Source organism: Caloenas nicobarica, chromosome 5 (genome assembly GCF_036013445.1).
Source record: "Caloenas nicobarica isolate bCalNic1 chromosome 5, bCalNic1.hap1, whole genome shotgun sequence".
Lineage (NCBI taxonomy): Eukaryota > Metazoa > Chordata > Aves > Columbiformes > Columbidae > Caloenas > Caloenas nicobarica.
Window position 1 is genome coordinate 23,087,761 of NC_088249.1, and position 19,277 is coordinate 23,107,037.

The window sequence follows — 19,277 nt, forward strand, 5'->3', positions numbered from 1 at the left end:
TTCAAACAGAGACCGCAGAGGCAGTAGAGACATTTTAGAATCCAGGTTGGTTTTTTGTTTTGGTTTGTTTTGGTTTGGTTTTTTTTCTTGTTAAAGCAATTCTGCTAGTGACCTTTTCAGTGAATTTACCTCTAAATTCACCAAAGCTAGCAAGACAGTAAACAGATCCAGGCTTGGCAGGAGGCATTTCATAAGGCACTGTGCATGTGTGTCTATGTGCAGGCTTACATGTAGTTTCATCATTAAAGTGGAGCTAGGAACAGAGTGGAGGCTGTATAAAGATGACCCTTGTCACTATGTTTATTTGCTCCCTGTGGGCCACTTCCAAGTCACATCAGCTCAGTACACTGACAAAAAGAAGTTGTTACTGGTGTCAGACCTGCCAAGATGATGTTGCTGCAGAGGAAGGAGCAGCAAGCTCCCTGAATGGTGCACCATCAGCAGAATTTGCAGCCACTGACACAGGACTCTCAAGTTAAAAAAAAAAAACCAACAACTCAAACCAATCCTATGGGACCAAAAGTAGGCTTAACTAGGCTAGCAGTGAATGCAATTACATCTTGGATTCACTCCTCCAAAACCATCTTCGAACTTTTGACTCTGTCTTGGAAATGGCTATTTCGAGAAGGACTAATGGCTAATGCGAGAAGGACTTGCACCCTGACCACACAGGCAAACAGATGTGACTGTCCAGATGTACAAAAATGCAGAAACATGCTCACATCAGCAGATTTCGAGGAAGGGTACCTGAATCCCCTAGTCAATAAAGAGTAGCTTCCAAACCTGGCACTGACCTTTACATTTGGTTTTTCTCCTAGACTAAATCAGCAACTGCTCCAACTCAAGAGAAACATAGCTTCCTTTTTCACTTGTCCCAAGGGCTTCCTCAGCCTGGCAGAGTCCTGTCTGTCCCTGAGGCACTAGATGGAGGAAGATAGCAGAGTTGCCTCCATAGATACCTTTCCTTGAAGTTTGCAAATAGGACCCACATAGGTAAAAGGGTTTGCCTGGAACCTGCTAAGACACCTTCAATGTTGCCAAGAAGTCCAGAGAAGTGTTTGCAAGACACTACCCACCACAGCAATTCCCTCAACATTGACTTAACAGACTAAATGAAGACACTGGCTTGACAGGTAAGATAATTGTGTGCTACCCTCCAGCACATTCTTTTATCAGATACACTTTGGAGAGAATGTGATAAGGTCACTGGTTTAGCAGAGCAAATCTACCGTATTCAATCCTGCTCTGAAATTCCAGCCTGGCCCAATATGTAAAATATCCTCTGCACGCCACAGCAGACTTATCGCTCCTCGTTTTACATCTGTGTGCTCCTAATCTGGGGTCCTTCAAGCTGGTGTTTGGTTGCAAGCCGACTACAGCAACCTTAGAAAGGGGAACCAAATTCACAGTATGGGTCTTGTTAAGGATTCAAAGGACAAACAAAACATTTGAGAAGTCCAGTTTGCCATTGCAAGTACTGATGTGTCTCTAACCCCAAATGAATCTTTCGGTTATTTATTTTTCCTAGTCTCAGATAAGATTATTTAAATTATCAAGCCATCTGTCTATTTTTAAAATAGGTAAAGCACTAGCTATCTGTCAGCACTACTGATTTTACAGATGGCCTCCAACAACGAAGTCATATAAACTGGCCAGTAGTTCAAGGCTATAGTGTCCTTCATTAAGAAAACATCCCTACTTAGGGCCTGATCCAAAGTCAATGGGACCAGCCTTCAGTTACTTACAGTGGCATCCTAAGCAATTTCTGCTTTCTTTTTGTTTCCTTCCCTCTTTACACAGGCCTCCAGCCCTCTGAGAAATCCTATGTCCATATCAATCTGCAGAACGCACATCTAGAGTGAAAATCTAGGTAAATAAATAAATCTCAGCCATGAGCTCTTCAGAGAAGATACTATCTCTTGCCATATCTTTTGACCTTGCGTGGCTAAGTGTCCGTTTCACAGTGGGACTCAGGGCGTAGTCCAAACACTAAATAAAACAAAATTATTTCTTCACTTTCCATTTGCTCTTCTTATAGTGCTCTTCATGGTGCAGGCTCCTTGCAGCCTACATCCTTCAAGGGCTTCCTAATGGTTTCCTCACTGTACCAGTTGAGACGTTCTTCAGATATTTCTCTGGCTATTATGAACCTCTTCAGGAGCTATAAAGAAGCAAAGTAATGAGGTCTTCAGGGATCCAAATGAAAAGGGAGAGCCCCACCTGGAGGAGAGAAGGCTAAATGCTCCCAAGGCACAGAGTTTCACTCCTGCTGGGGAGATGCAAGAAAGATACTGGACCACTTAGGCCAAGTGGTGTGCCTGACACCTCCCTTGCATTCATGCTTTTGGAATGAAGCACTTCAGGGACAAGAGTGCACAGCCAGGAAAAAAAAAAAAAAAAGTGAAATAAATGAGGCACTGCCTTTTTCCCCTCACTTCTCTCCTCCTTCCTCCAAAAATGTCACAGTGAGATGGCCCATCTATCTGAATAAATCACTACAGAGGACTGAAGAACATCCTGTTCTATAAGCACACATCCCAGAAAAAAATGGACCTTCCTAATGCTCCAAAATTAAAACACAGAGATGCTGTGGCCATAATATTCAGCTGACACCACTCTAGAAAGCGGGAGGAAAAGGAAGTGTCTTACAGTTATAAGATTTATTTTACAGCTTGTTATGTGTTTGCAGTGCAAAGCTTTCATGCAGGAAGTTTTCTGGACAGCAGTGCTCAAATGTAGAGTCATCAAGCCACCAGCTGGTCCTGCTAGTAGCTTTTTTAGACTGCATTAGCGTCAACCATGTCTTTTAGATTAAGAGATATCCTGGGGAGCACATAATAGGGCAACCTAACATGATCAGCTCAGGGACTGTGGATAGGCTGTGAAGCTCTTCACCTCTATTAGTGATTCCCATTTAGCTTGGTGACAGAAAGTCACTGCCACCTAATGGCTACTTCGTGTCTCCTAGGGTAGTTCATTTGCTTCTTCTCACCCCAGTTCACCACAGGTTGAAGCATAGGCAAAGAGAGCCACCACAGCATGTACTGGCTATGATGTAGAACAGCTCGCAGTCCCCACTCACAGCTGCCTTTTTGAAGGAATGCCATGGAGAGCTTCTGATGATTTCTCTTTGCAGATGCAGTCCACCTCCATCATGAAGAAACCATTTTAGGATATCCCTTATTATTTAGGGCACACAGTGTTACTGAATCACAAGGGAAGTCCAAAGACACAGGCTATTTCGTTGGTGTGAACTATCCAGAAACTGTAGGTTATTTTTGAAAGAAACAAATGCACGCATACACCCACTCATTTTCTTTCCAGGATCCTTCAGCTGGGCAACTTCACTGTGACACAGCTCATGTTGAAAACACCCACCCCCCCATGAGAAGTAAACACAACAAAAGCCAAGTCCAGCTTCCAAGGAGCAGGAAACCATATTCTGTATAATGATGGCATGAGGTTATGCCTTCCAAATATTTGCCCAGATACTGACAGCCCAATAACCAGGAGTTTGAATGAGAACATCCTCATTCTGCTCTCAAAAGGAGGAAAGTTAATTAACTTCCCCAAATGGCTTTTCCCTGACAAAGCAATTCTGTAGCAAACAAAGTTAATTCAAGAATGGATTCTTACTGTCTCCAGATACACCTTGACCAGAGATACTTCCTCTCCTTGCCATCTCCTCTCCATTAAGAAATACCTGTATCCACATCCACAGCAGTAATCTTTTGTCTCACATAGGAAAATGACCAAAAAACGCCCTGCTCCAGATTTTCAGCTGTGGCCACCAGTGCTGAAATCTGCAAAATGACCAGCCCACTGCAATCCTCTTACTACACTGACAACAACTCAGAAGCCCATTGATGACAGGCCTTAAACAAACTGCATGTTGTGAGATACCTCCTGACTGACAGCATGATCAACAGAAATTGACGCCAGCAATATAGGAAGTGTCAACCGAGACATCCAGGTGCTATGATGAGAGGCACACTGGAAATGTCAGGGGATAGGCTGACTTGAGACTGAGGAGACAAGCAGTCAAGGAGGCAGAAGAATGTCAGAGAAATGCAGCCCTCAACAGAATAAAACGGTTTGTTGAGAAAGCAAGAGGTAAGGAAATGGCACTGAGAAGGCTGCCCTCCTTCCTTCTCTGACCCAGTACAAGCAGGGGCAGAAATGAGAAGAAATGTCCAAGCTTACATGTGCAAAGATGGCCAGAATCATTTAATGAAAGAGACATGAAACTCTTATCTCCCTAATGCTGCTGCCACTAGACCTACAGACATCCAATGTCCTGGGGCTAACCATGGCTACCACTGGCCCCGGCATCAGTACACTGGCATTAGCATCATATCCAGGAAAAGAGCAGACACCCCGGGAAAGGATCTTTAACTCAGGAGAAAGATCAAGTTACCTGTGTGGTCCAACCACCAGTGGTGAGATGAAGAAACCACTGGGACAAGAATAAAGCCTGACTACTTAAGCAGGTTTATCTCTGCTACAGGCAGAGGCAGAAATGAAAAAGACAAGACATCTTTTCTCTTGACGGCTGCTGAGGAAGGGCTGTGAGTGCCATCAGGAAGGTAGATTCTCATGTCTCCTGGCTGCCAGGAGAACTAGAGAGAGGCAAATCAATCCCAGGGACACACAGTGAATTCCCAACTACTGCTTCCTGCCTCATGGACAGTAGTAAATACACCTCCAACTTGCTGACCATAAAAAGGGGCTGAGAATTGAGTGGCTGAGAGCATTAGCATCAAAAGCGGCCCATGAGGGACAGAAAAATAGAGTAAGATTGAAGATAATTCCTTGGAGCTAAATGGGAACCTGGCTAAAAGCCCCTGGGGAACCCATTTCCTTCTTAATCTGCTTTGCATTGAATTGTTTCCTAATGACTATGTCCCTGTTTGGCCCCAGCAGCCTCAGAGACTGGTGCTACCACTGAGGTTTCCCATCTCTCATCTGAGGCTGTAGGTAATCTATAGGCTCCAGTTTGATGGCTGACTGGGAATCTGTGGAGAGTGAGTTAAGCATCATCATTTGCACTGGAATAGCACCCACCAGTATGCTGGGTACCAGGAGGAGATGCAAAGAAAAGATGTTTTTCCACCCCCAGCTGCAAGCCCATCCCAAACACACACGCAGCTGCACATCCTCACTGGAGACAAAGGCACAGCAGCTGCACTCAGACCTGCTGGCACTATCTACAGTCCCAGGGTCACCACATCCCTGCCTCACAGAATCTCTGTGCTAAACAGCACCAAAAGTGAGGCTGGAAATCAGTAATCAATTCATACACATGCTTAAAAGAAAATTCCAAACTCTCAGCACATGAAGAGGAGGTTAAGCTGGCCTCACCTGAAGGACAGAAAGCTAAGACAGTATAATGAATGGCTGAGAATACCAGAGATCTATATAGGACAAAGGCAAGTAGAAGCAACATCTGGATAAGTAGCCTTCACACACAACGCTTACTTGGGAGGAGCATTCACACTCTCTTGGCCCCATCCAGTGACTAACCTTCAGTACCAACTCCGATGGGGGAACTCTGAGCTAGTCTGAGACCAGCAAAATCAGCTGCAAGATGGTAAAGACTTGGTTGCCATCCACTTAGAGCTGCACTGAGATAAAGGGTTTGGCATGCAATTGCCCAGGCCCAAAAAATTCTTCCCTGCCAAGCTCATGCTTTGCTAGCACAAGCACTACGGGGACATTGCTGAAGAAGCCACCAGGGCTGTCACTGTCAGGCCCAGTGGTGGCCCTCCATAACACCTGCCAACAGCAGGACAGGCCTCCACAGGCCAGTGAGTTTTGCTCACTCATGCTATGTCTGCACCTACTTCCTCCTCTCTGTCTCCCAGCTGATTCCTCTTCATGCAACCAAGGGCTAGTGCCGGCCATGCCACAGAGTCCTCTTGTGGCATGCTGCGCTTACCACTGGCTCTGCCACATGCCGAGGCTGCCTCAGCTGGTCTTGGCTGCCAAGCAGGGAGAGCAGTGCTCTGTGCAGCACAAGCAAATGGCCCTTTCTTGCTGCCCGGGGCGTGAATTGACAAACCATCAAAACCTGCATGACAGAGGTTAATGAAGCCATGGAGAGACATGGCAAAAGGTCAGGAATTTGCAAGGGCTGCTGCAAACTGCTGCCAAATGACAAGCTGTCCACAGCACTGATAACTCCATAACCTGGGTGTCGCTCAAGAAAGCTACAAGCAGCCCTTCTGCAAACCAGGTTTCAAAAGCACACAGCAGAGACATGGGCAGATGGAAAGTGAAGCTCCAGACTCCAGCACATCTATCTTCAGTTTATGGCAGGGCATCAGTGCCACTCACCTGGGATGACAAGCTACAACAGAACAGTTTAGCATCTTTAGACAGGAAAGGATGATAACAAGCCCAAGGACGCTGCTCTGCAAATTACCCTAAATACTCTAAGACCATACTGATGATGATGTGGATTTTCTGCCAGAGACATACTAAAGCATGCTGGAGTCAAATGCCACTGATTTCTACCTGGCCCACTGTTGCTTCCAGCTTTATAGTCGCTCCAGTCTGAGAGTCTCTGGAGAGCACCACCCCATACATTACAAGCACATCAGCGGCCTAAATCCTACATGCACTGAGAAGAAAAATGAGGTTAAAGACGTTACTTCAAATATAGTATGCAGACTGGCCTAATTCAGCACAAGCTGTATTTCCTACTCCAAAATGGCCCTGAGCTGGAATAGCAGAGACCCTGGCTACACACACCACATACACTTGACTAAAACTCAGTGTCACTCACAGCTCAAGGTATTGTAGATCTGTAGGCTGGAAGGAAAGGTGCAGCAGAGGACTGAGAGGAGCAATAGGGGTGCTTATCTTCTCACTAGAAAGGCTTTTTCGATGCATGTTAACAAGTGATATCAAAACACAACATGTTTTGCAATGAGATGTACCTTTCTTTGCCCAATTCTGACTTCTTCAGAGACCTGCAAGCCTGATTCATCCCTATTGTTTCCCTCCAACACATTCTTTTCACTTAAATCCCTCAGCTTTCCTGTTATGGCCATTACCAGTCAATAGGCAGGTTAAGAACCCACTGCTAGTCCCCTCACAGCAGCTGACCTCCACACAACCAGTCTGGGCAGCTGAGAACTGGTGGCAGAGCCCAAATGCATCACAACCCATATACCGAGAACTTGAATCTCTAATGGACATAAGTGAACACTGGTTGCATGAGGCTACCGCTTCTCCATTGGGTGCTGCACATCCTGCAAGCATCTTACATAATATGCAGCACAGTTGCCTCTGCTGTTACACATTTGGTAGAAGGCATATCCAATTATTAAGCTGACAGCCTCATGGTTTGCTTTATAGCAATGGCTTTGGCAACACAGCTGTGCCTGGCAGTTTCCAAGGAACACAGTCCAGTGCTATAACCTACCTGTGATTTGACGAACTCATACTCCTCTGATCCGTACGGGACGCTCCGAAGGGAGGTGACGTAGTCATAGGCGATAACGGCCGTCTGCAAATGAAACCAGAAATGTTGTGCAAGCTCTGCCATTATCTTTGATCACAACAACAAACCTGCTGTTAGGGAAAATGTATGTAGCTTAGGTTCCAAAGTTTTGCCTCCACAGTGGAGTTTATGGTAATAGACTCATAAGAAATTAAATTAAAATATTTACATTTCAATGAACATTTACAGAAATCAGTGCAGGGACCTCACTGGCGCATAGCTATTAAAAATAACCAACATTTGACACTCCTATACTATCCTCCATTTGAGAAACTCAAAGCATTTTCATAACCTCTGTACAGCACCTTGCACAGTGGACTCCCATTCTCTGTCACGTTCCACAATAAGGTCTGTTGCCAGTAACAGAGGTCATGAAGACCCTGTTTGTGCCCAACCAGTTATCCCACACTTCATTTTCACACCTCCAACCTGCCTGGCCACAGTGGTGCACAGTGAGCTCAGGCTGGGTAGATGGTTCAGCAGGGAGCAGAGTGGCTAAAGGCAAGTTCACCACCGCGGTACTTTTGGGGGTACTCAACTGCACAAAGGACTAGAGGACCAAAGGGACAGAGAGTCAATTACGAAACAGCAATACGGGGATCCAGCTAAAGCTTATTAGCTAGACATAGCCACAGACCACAGAATTACATTCCTAAGTGCCTTGATTTCTGAAAATGGATCTAGGGTATTTCACAATTTAGTCCTACAACGAAAGTTTCTCTTTCCACATCACCAAACAGAACAGAAACATACAGGTCAGGTTCATAAAGTTTACTTGGGGGGAGGGAAGGGAATGATGAACCTGTCCACTCATCTGTCATTTGAACTTCAAGATCGTTAGCATAAAGAACCATTTGAATAACTCAGATCTAAAGTCAGATTTCCTCAGACCTCCCCACTGAAGGGGTATCATCCCATTCTGGGACACGACACTATCCCACCCCTTTTACTGCATAAAGCACAGTCAATGTAATGTGAAAGCCAGGAAGGCAAAGGGATCAAATCAGGTTTGAGACAAAGTTGATGGAACTGACAACAGTGCAACAGGCAAAAGTTCAGGGATGCATCAAAGAAGGGATCAATTTGAGAATTAGTTACAGGCACACTTCTTCCTTGGGGAGATTAGGTTTCTCATATTTCCTGTTTTCGAGATTGGAAATTGAGCTTTTCAGGCTCTCTTGTGCCTGGTGAACTCAGGAGCTGCACAGCTACACAGAGTCACATTCAGAAGAAAAATTTCCAAAGCCTCTGCCCAATCTCAAAGAACAACTTTGAAGTGGAGGGAGGTTCAAATCAGCCTTGCATGAAATCTTGAGTTGGTTCTTATTTTATCTCTGGTCCACGAGGGTAATTATCACCTCCAACTTGAAAAGAAGCAGTTAACAAATTGGCCTGTATTACAGAGGAAGAGGGAATTAATTAAGCGGTTGCTAATTACATCATAATCTTAAACACTAAATTAGTATTATGATGATCCTGATAGGCAATTCTGACATTGCCAAATCCCTGCCAGCCTCTGAGATGTATTTCAGCTACTGCACAGAACGGTCCTTCCACATACCCAAAACAACAGGGATACCCTCAAAGAAATACAGCAAATGCACAACTGCTGTGCCAGGTTTCTGATTTTACCAGAACACAGAAACGGTCTGAAATGCGATACTGTCCAGGCCACTGACTTCTTTCTTATCCGAGCCAAGTGCTGTCATTCATGTTACAGTGTGAGACTGAATCTCAGAGACATAAAAAGACCTACAAGATCGACCAGTCCTTCCCCTTACAAATGCCAGATTACTTCTTTAACTGATTTTGTAGACAGTCCAGTGTTAATAGTCCCAAAGCGCTGGGCTTCCAATTTGTATGACACAATTCTCAACACCTTACACTCTTCCACCACACCTAAACTATCCTCAGACCTCACCAGGTCATGGCACAATGTTCCCTCTGAATAGTTGTCTACCCACACATATGCAAGAGCCAGTTCCCTAAACCGAGGCTCAAGAAGAAATTTTCTGCTAGTACACTTTATCAGGTTTCTTAGGACTAAGTCTGCAAAGGACTGTGCTTAAAATACCAGCAGACAGAAATCCTTCTAGTCAAACTCAGATGAAATCTGTCCAGAGTCCTGTAGTTCTAGCTCAAGTTTCTTGACCTCCATGTTTTCTTTTCTCCAGGCTTTTGGGTTTGTTTTGGGGGTTTTTTTTGCCACACCATAACTTGTCTTGGGTTTTTTTGTGTCTGCTGCTGCTGAACTTAGCTCTTAAGGATTACAACCTCTTAATTACAGCCTGGTTTTGCCTAGCTATGGTCCAATGTTTGAATCAACAATCCAGGTAAAAAGCCTGGGCAGGACTAGATTGAAGGAAAGGCACTTCAGATCTATGTACATGCCACCAATATTCAAAGTTGCTTGTTTGCTACAGTCTCAGCTTTCATTTACAAAAAGAGTAAGCCCAAGAAGCAGAGCTTCTGAGAAATAAACATGTCCAATTGCTCTATTGGCTTCACTCGGTCTATGGCTAAGGAATGAGAGCAGTCTGGGCTACTGGTGCTCAGATGGGAGCTGACCTCTGCCTCTCCAACAAGGAGCAGACCCCAGGCTGGGAAGCCAGAGGTCACTAGTGCAGCAGGACTAAAGGAGCAACCAAACCATATGCAGTCCTGTATAGGACTGAGGGAACAGAGAATTCAGAGACAGAAAATTCATGTTTGAAAAGTATACAGACACAAAGATATAAACACATGCTGCCATCACGAACAGAACACAGAACAACGGCAGCATGTTTCTGGGGGTCACTGCTTGCAGCTACGGGTGCAGAACCCTCTAACACATTTAAGAGCAGGGTCAGTGAAGTGCTTTACAGTCCATGACTTGTGACTTCCCTGAAGGCAGAGGACATGAAAGTCAATCATGTCTTTAGATTCGCCAGCACCCAAAGCAAAAAAAATCTCCTTTACTTCCTATTGATCAGGAAAGTAATTTCTCACCATCGCTCAAAAGAGACCAAGTCCACAGCTTCGTCCTGCAGAGTTCTCATTTAATTTTGTCTTAAACAGAAAACACTGGCTTTAAATAAGACTGAGAAACACTGCTCAAGCAGGCAGAACTCAAGGGCAGATTGGAAAGCCCAAACAGCCTGGACAGCAGATTCCTCTCCAGTCACAATAAGCTGTGCTCCCTCTCCATGCCTCAGTTTTCTGTGCAGCAAGGGGGTGAGAGCTGCTCCCTGCCACCAGGCAGCGCTACCTTATGGTCAGGGACAGAGAATGAAGCTTAGCGCGTGTTTAGCAAGGAAAGATTACAGTTTAAGAAGGAAAGATTACCGTTTGTATTTCTGCCCTCATCCTTTCAAAATAAACACTCATTTTCACAACAGTTCATGGTGCAACTTGCACATATAAACAGAACAGCACCTGAGCCAACCCACAGAGCACCTGCCCTCAGAAGCTGACTCCCTGTAAAACTCATAAATGAAGTGCTTAAAAGTCATAGAATATGCAGACAGACAGCTCCTTACCACTGGGGCTCTGTAAATGACGGAGATCGTGGCCTGAAGTGACACATGTATAATGCAAGTGAGGTACAGGGAGACTGATACCTGCTCCAGAGTCTCTGCTATCCTTGTTCTTGGCTGCTCATGGATTCATCAGTGAATACTCTCGAGCAGACAGCAGCTACCTATTTGGCCGGCAGTCTCCATGCCAAGGTTTTCCAGAGCCATGATCAACACAAGGGTGAAATAGCAGTGATGCTAAGCAAATGTAGCATTTATTTTGCAACTCTGGAAACCAATCCAGTCTCAGAAGTACGTAATCTCCCATCCTCACTTGAACCTTGCTTTGAGAATGATCCCCAAAACACCTGCTGTCCCCCAAATCTCTCATACTAAGGGTTGCAGTACAATGGCTACCATAGCATATCAATACTACAACCACGATCCTTAAATCGACATGTTCTAATGTAAAAAATGGCATACGCAGACAAGATGGTTTGAAGTAGGTCACTGTTAAAGGCAGCAGGACTGACCCTTAAGGGTGGCTGATGAAGCTGCGAGCTCAAAGTGAGTCCTTGCTCTGAAGGTCCCACCCAATCCAGGGAAGCAGAGACAGTTCTCCGTAGTCTAGTATCTCTGCGTGTTTCCAAAACATGCAAACAGCTCTATTCCTTCTATGCTTTCACCTCTTTTCTCCTCACCGTGTCAAGAACTTGAAGAACCCCGTATTGACCTTCTGTCTCCTAGAGCCAGCTGCCAACTGGAAATGCAGAGAGGGAATGCAGGAAATCTCAAGTTCTTATGAACTGCAATTCTCTCACCCACCTAGGAACACTCCTGCACATTACTAGGATGAAACTTACTGTGGCAACGGCTCGGCCCACACGAACAATTCCAAAATCATTGGGATCCAGGAACTTGTTGCCATACAGATAGATGCCAGAAGTGGCTGCTGTCAACGAAGCAAGTTTCAAGGCCCTTCGTGCCATGGGTGATGAGCCCTGCTGAGATACAAAATAGCAACTATAACACCTGAGAAGGGTGTAGTGATCCAATGCCTATAGCCCCAAGGGACCTGGCACTCCAAGTTTTAATTGCTCCTTGTTGATGCATTGCTAGCATGCCCCCAGACAAGAGCTCAAGCAATCACACAGTAACCGAAAGCAAGCTCTGACTCCATTGCTATTTCTAACTCAACAGTGTCTACAGGCCACAAAGCCAGAAGTAACTCACTGTGATAGACCTTGGGAACCCAAAACAAAATATTTGCTCATGGCCCCAAACGCTTTACAAAGAAAAACAACAGGTGGACAAGGGAGCAAGCGTTCACCAAAAGTCAGTTCTGATCACAGCAATAGGCCGCGGCTTCACTGAAAATGTTTTAAAGATATCACAGCGTAGACCGATCGCAAGGGACCAAGAGAAAATCTAAACAAGCAAGGTTTAAAAAGAGTTCTTGCAACACCAAAAGCACTCAAAAACTTGTTGGGAACTCTAGCAGACTGGCTGTCAAAGTGCCTTGCTGCTGGTGAGCGGTGGGGGCACAGCCGCACGCAACGCAGGGGATGGGGAACTGCTCAGAGTGACCAAGCGAGACTTGTTTTCTCATCATCACCATCCCGTTCAAGTGCCAGGCAGGGACTGCAGTGGCAGAACGGACATCTGCAGGAAGCAACAGCCTAATCCTGGCCCTGTCACAGGCCCAGCACAGGCCTCACTCCTGAGGGTGGGGAACAAATGCATTTCCCACACTAAGCACTTTGGAGCACCGCAGTATATAAAAATAGCGTGAACGTGTAAATCATTACACATGATAGAGGTATTATAATTCTTTATGTCACCTTGGAGGATTCAGATCTGAAAAAAAATTACAAATCAGATATATTTTTCTTTCCCTTCCCTTTGACTGGTATTGGATAGAAAATATGATTGACCGTTCTTTCTGCTTACACCTCGAACCAAGAGCCATGGTTCACTCACTCTGCAAGCGCTCGAGAGCAGCCCCTAGAGCACAGGCTTTTAACTTAGCCAGTTGGAGTCCACTAGTTCTACTCTTATACTTAATTGAGAAACTTCCCTACTTCTGCGAACCTTTAGTGGGGTCTGTCTGGCTCATGCCTTTTCTCTTGGAAGCCCTGTAAACAAAAAACACATGCAGTGACAGGGGTCAAGACTTTCAAACCCAAGAACACAATCGGCAAAATAGGCTAATATAACACAAGAGACCTCTGTACATGAACCTTAGCTAAACTTTATTATTCCCTTTTATTTCCTTACAAGCCCTAGGTAACTTTGAGGCAAAAAAGATGAGATACATTCTGCCAGCAGCAGTCAGAGGTGCCTGCAGTACCCCAGCTCTTTCTCCTGTCACAAGGCTTAGCTGGCTGATCATGACTCCTCTGAACGCACAATCAAATTCAAGAGAAAATAAACCTGGCCCCTTGACTACAGCCAAATGTACACACACTTCACCAAAAAAAGAGGTGTCCTCCTCCCTTGACCTCACTGAAATTCTGGGTATCTTCCTGGAGGACTGATCTCTTTGGTACAAAAATTTCTTGTCTCCTCTGTCACCTTCAAAAAAACATTTTCTGCTAAGTGTTTTAATTAAACCATTTCTGCTCCTTGTTTTTGTAAAATTTCGTTTACTGGAAAGTGAAAGGTGCAAACAGTGACTTTTTTTAAACACAGAAAATATGCCTCTCTCTTTCATTATTCTTAGCTTCACCTTCTTTATTACTAAAAGAACATTTGCTTGGAAGCAGGATGCAAGTCTAACTGTTCTTGCATCTTATTCCTACCTGAAGCTATAATCTGCGGCTCATGACATCACACCTATTCCCATACCCGCCAGCTGTACATCACAAACAGAAGATGAGAACTTTAGGTAGCAAATAAACAGGCAGAGCAGCTGAGCTCTTCACAGCAAAGCTCCTTCTTTCATGTTTGAAGTGTTGTATCAATAAAAAGGGAATAATTAAAAGCCCTCCAATTTAAGGTATAGAAATGGAATTGTCAGAAATCAATTGTATTTCAGAGTTTTCCATAAGGTGTTGAGGAGCCTTTTCCATGCAAATGAGCCTTAACAACACCCCCAGGGGCACCTCAGAGACCCCGTCAGCTGTGAAATTCGCCTCACGGTCACCGCCACTCGTTAAGGCCTCCGCTGATAAATCACCCCCGCCCCTCTCTGGGCTGGCTTCTTTGACTTTCACACGACTCCGCACACGCAAGGTGCCCTCTGCTCGCAGCCGGGCACTCCTCAGCCCACGCGGGGGTGCCGGGACGGGCGGGCGGTTGCCGGTGTGCCCCCGGAGGTGACTCCCTCCAGGCCCGGCAGCGCTGCCCCGCAGACCGCGCTCTCCCAGGCCCACCCGCGGCCGCCGCAGCCGCCCAGCGGGGCCCAGTCGCCCCGCGCGTTGGCGCCCGCGCCGCAGCAGCGCGGCCCGCGAGGGACGCCAGCGGCCGGCTCCGGCTGCTTTCGGTTCTCCCTCGGGCGAGCCGTGCCTCCCGGCGCGCCCCGCCTTTAGAAACAGCCCCAGCCCCGCCGAGCCCGGCGGCAACCCAGCCTCCGCGCCCGCGCCGGGGTTCGGCCGCCTGGGCCCGGACGCCCTTTCCGGCGGCACCAGCCGGGGCGCAGAGGGGCCGAACCGGGCCGAGGAGCCCGAGGCCGCAGCGGGGTGCGGGCGGGCAGCGGGGTGCGGTTCCGTCCCCGCCGGACCCTCCGCAGCCTGCAGCACCGCGCCTGCCGCTCCGCCGACGCGCGGAGCCGGCACTTACCGCCCCGCCGGCACCGCGCGCTCAGCCGCCTGCTCCCCCTACGCCTCGCACATGGTACGTTCCTGCCCGCACGGCATGCTGGGACATGTAGTCTTCGGCCCGGCCGCCCGCAGCGGCGGGGGCGCGGCGGGAGGGCGAGGGGCGGCCCCTGGGCGAGCCCACCGGCCAGCGGCGGGGGGGCAGCCGGGCGGGCGCTGCCCCTGCTGCGGGGGTGCGCGCTGCTCCCCCTCGCAGCTAAACTCCCGTTCCGTGTACAACAGGGCAACACCATCTCCGCTTTACCGGGGGGCTCCCAGCCTGGCACAGATGCCCAGAAAAGCCGCTTTCTGTGCTCTTAAAATAAAAAGAAGATGTGTATATATATATATATACGTTTATATACGCCGGGAATCACGCGAGACGGTAGAAATACCAACCTCAGATACCAGAGCGTTCCCTTTCTATACCTGGGAGAGGTGCTGGAGGGGCACTGGTCGTGGATTTGTTTGACCAGGGCACTATGTACATCTTACCTTGTGGGTCTGGCTATTGCAACATGTCACGATACAGGTGTGAGCACAGTCACCTACGCAGCCACAGCACATGGGCTGCAACGCCGTGGCTGTTCGCAGTGCTGAGGGAGTGCTCTCACCACACGGCTCCTGGCAATAGGGTCGAACGCTCGTCCTGCTCCTGTTGGGCATGAAACAGTGTTGTCCATCATGTGGTCAGATCCTCAAGGAGCGTCAATTTGATAGCGTACACTACGCAGCTGTACTTAGCCTTTATCATTGGGTGAAATGCGTACATGGCTGCCCAATATCAGCTTATATTTAAGGGCGTAATTCCAAAGGCTAAAGAGATGTGTATCGTAAGAAATGTCAGAAATTGCTGTTCTCCACCCAAGACAACGATTCAGTACAACTGTGTTCATCAAGAATAAAAGGGCTGTTGGCAACAAGGAAAAATATTGCAGAATGAAGGAAAAAAAAAAAAAAGAAAAAAGCTTTCTCTGCAGCTAACCTTTAGCTCCTCACATAAGAAATGAAAGTTACAATAAATTTTATCTTATTCAAGGTTCAATGCAAAACCAATCTCTTCCCTAAAGTCTTCTTGCAATAAAGATTATGATAAAAGAGAGAAAGAACGAAGCAGAGAATGAAAAAATGTTGCTGAATCATCATAAATATTGTAAGAGATTCATATTGCCTGGAGCAAATACCTAGTCTGACAGTCACCCACTTGAAACTTGGCATTTCTGGTTGAACTTTTCCCCTATTGTGAAAAGAAGGAAACTCAATGTTGGTTTCAAGTCAGTATCTTTCTGACAGAACCTGCAATCCAATAACACCTGGTAACGCACAGTGTAAAAATTTTAAGTACTTGGGACAGAGTTAAGGACCTAGCTATCACAATCCTTAATAGTTTAAAAGGATGCCAGAGACCAAACCAGAATGAGACCAAAAAAGGTTGTAATAATTCTTTGAGACTTAAAGTTTTGAACAGGATTCTGGAAACAATGAAACAAACCCAGAAAAGCATCACCACACCATGTTCCCATTCATATTTGCAGGGATACAGGTGCACCCAAGAAGGTAGAGACAGGGCAAAAAGGGATCTAGAAACACTCAGATTATGAAGCAAAAGGTCTCAGCTTCTAGAAGAAGGAGTAATAAACCAGGACATTGTGCTCAAGGAAAGATCCTGATAACCAGTTTCTGTTCCAGGATGAAAAAACTTTTCATCCAAGCCCTGTGAAAAGTGCTGTAAAGGTAGGCTGTCCACCTTCTCCCTGACTGTGGGACAATGGCACGTCAAAGATTTTCCTGAAAGGCCAAAACAGTATTGGGAATATTTGCTGGGTACCCCTTTTGTTTCCATTTAGCTTCATTTCACTTTTGTTTTCCCTACTTGTCCCCTGCAGGAGACATTAACAGAACTGCCTGCACAATGTGGGCTTCCTGACAAAGCAGCTACAGCTTATGAAGGGCAGAGTTAAGGGTGATCACCCTGCCAGCACACTGAGGATACAGGGTCCACATGGTCAGTTGCTGTATCAGCCATATCATGGCAGAAGCGATTATATAATTCAATAAGTTTCTTCCCCTCTTGGACAGATAGAAGCTTTTGAACATCAGCTACCTACAGGTGCACTGAAGCATCCCAGCTTAGTCTTGGACCATTACAACATGTCTAGGAAAGACTATCTGTTGGAAGGAAGCTTTACAGTTTAGAGGGTGATGTTAACAAAGGAAGAAAACAAAAAGTGAGGGAGCCATGCATGTGATGTACTACTGAGAAAATAAGAGAGAAATAAGTGCAGGCTGAACATGAAGTAATCACTCTGAATCACAGAATAAAATAAGCTTAGAAATATATGAAAAATATCTACTCCTGTATCTACTACTGCCTGTGGAAGTTTTGCTATAGATTTTTGTGTTTGTAAACTCACAGCCTCCATGGCTCAGGATGATACTGGGTGTATTAGAGGGGTATCCACTTAAAACTACTGTGCTACTGCATATAAAAATACAAAATAGAGATTATATCCTCAGCACAACCACTGATTGCTGATCACAGCTCACTGCTCCCACCCAGAATGCTTAGGACTGCTGCCCAGGCTATCCATCCCTGCTTTAACCGCTGGATCACACGCGTTGGCAAAGCTCCCAGCAAAGGGAGCGGGTCAGTATCTGGTTTTTGCTGGCCTCTCCTGGAAAAACTATGGGAGGTAACTTCAGATTAATTTTGTTCCTTACAGCTCTCAGTTAAACAGGCTGACTCTGGATCTGCTGTGGAGAGGGAGTTGGAAAAAAAGAGGCTTTTGTAGTATAACAATGCTGTGTGCCGATGTGCAGTGGGCAATTATGTAACCAACGCTAAATCTTTCTATAATTAGAACAAGCACCTAGTTAGAGTGATCAGAGCTCTTTTGTGTGAGCCTGCACGGGGGTAGCAAGAAAGAGCTTGGCTCAAAAGAAAGATGCTGGCTTGATTTCCCTGTCCCTTTTAACTGGCGAATAAATTAAATCTCAGATTACCCCAAATTGCTGTGAAAGACGACAAGCGAAAAGCATTTCCTTTTCATTCTTGTTGAAGACATTTGCATACCAGGTGTGAATCTCATGTAATGCAGAAACAAACCCAAGGACCCAGGCCTCTCTGTCCCAGGCAGCGGAGCAGGGGGAGCAACCAGACCGCCTGAACGCAGGGCAGAAGGTCAGTATCAACCCTCCCTGCTGAGAATCAACCTCTTTTTTAGATTGATGAAGAACATGGCAAGATATCTCGAAAGTCTCACTTATACCAGACATTCCTCATGTACAGGAGGAGGCACAAGGAAAGAGAAACACCTTGAGAAAGCAGGTAATCCTCTGATTTGGTGGGCCCAGAGAACTAGTTTAACAAGGAGACATGAAAAGCTATGGGGAGAAATTGCTACCAGTGCAGTGGGAAGAGCAGCTTGACCCAGCAGATCCTTCTTCACTCTTCTGCTCTGTCCTCACATTCTGTGGATGGTCAGCAACAGAAATACTGAGGCAGATCCATCTTCTGCAGCTATAAACAAGTTCAGCTCTAAAAGTCACTGTAGCAATGCCAATTCATACAAGTTGAAGACCCAGCTGGTGGAATCTCTGCTGCTAGAGATCTGTACTTCAGAAATATTTTCTGATTCTTTTCTGGTTAGTTCAGATCATCAAAATAAAGATTACAATTATCTCTGTACAAGGGTTGACAGATGTGCAAATCAACATGGAAGACAGGAAGCAAAACAACCTACCTAGAGCTAATTCCAGAAGGAAGCTTAACATAGTCCCACAGGTCTCCTGCTAGGCCAAACCCACGCACAGTTGTGGTCCAGCTTAAACTGGAGACTGGCAGGTTTCGCTTTTATATTAGCAACAGAAAGCTCAGAGCTGACTGTGGGAGCCATCCCATTTTAGAATAGGATCTTCTCACCAATCATTGTACAGACCCAATATCTGGATAAGGCATCTCTCGAAAGAAATGCACCCATTGCCCCAGGTCATTCAGTCCCTTTGAGTCAGCAGTGACCAATGTCAGAATGTGACAACAGAAAGTGATGTGCTGCTCGAGAGCTGTGCTTCACATGAGCTGCAAAATCCACTCCTACTAGTATTTTGTTCCTTCAAGGCCTTTGCTCAACCTCGTTGCCCTACATCAGTTTAGACAATTGCATGCCATGTCTATACCTATGTCTTACCACTTCTGTTGGCAAAAAAATTCCACTTTACTTTTCTAAAGCTGGTGGTGGCTAAAGGATACCCCACTTCTTCTCGCAGGTTCCTGGGAAGTGTCAGTGGGCCACCATGTCTTATGTTAAAAGATGGTTATTATCCAGGAGTGGAATGCTTCCAAAACATTTGCAAAACACCCTGGAGTCTGGAAGGTGTTACAGAAATACGAGATCATTTTTGCCTATCTGAGAAAGTTTACTTTTCTACAAAGTAAAACAAATAATAGAAACTAAAACAGCCTCCCTTCCAGTCATTCCA

The 19,277-nt window shown here is 46.1% G+C and overlaps 1 protein-coding gene across 4 annotated transcripts in view; it reads right to left on the reverse strand.

Moving 5' to 3' along the window:
• Positions 1–14,819, reverse strand: part of ADCK1 (aarF domain containing kinase 1) — an 80,437-nt gene extending 65,618 nt beyond the window's left edge. For 2 of the 4 annotated variants that reach the window (XM_065635769.1, XM_065635766.1), the window contains exons 1-4: positions 13,803–14,337; positions 13,093–13,136; positions 11,865–12,002; positions 7,430–7,513 (exon numbers count right to left, since the gene is read on the reverse strand). In XM_065635769.1, coding sequence (XP_065491841.1) covers positions 7,430–7,513; positions 11,865–11,990 — 210 coding nt within the window. In that variant the 5' untranslated portion in view covers positions 11,991–12,002; positions 13,093–13,136; positions 13,803–14,337. Of the gene's footprint in view, positions 1–7,429; positions 7,514–11,864; positions 12,006–13,092; positions 13,697–13,802; positions 14,338–14,781 lie in introns of those variants that run through there. The other 2 variants (XM_065635768.1, XM_065635767.1) reach the window with 2 other exon arrangements.
• Between the last annotated feature and the right edge of the window lie 4,458 nt (positions 14,820–19,277).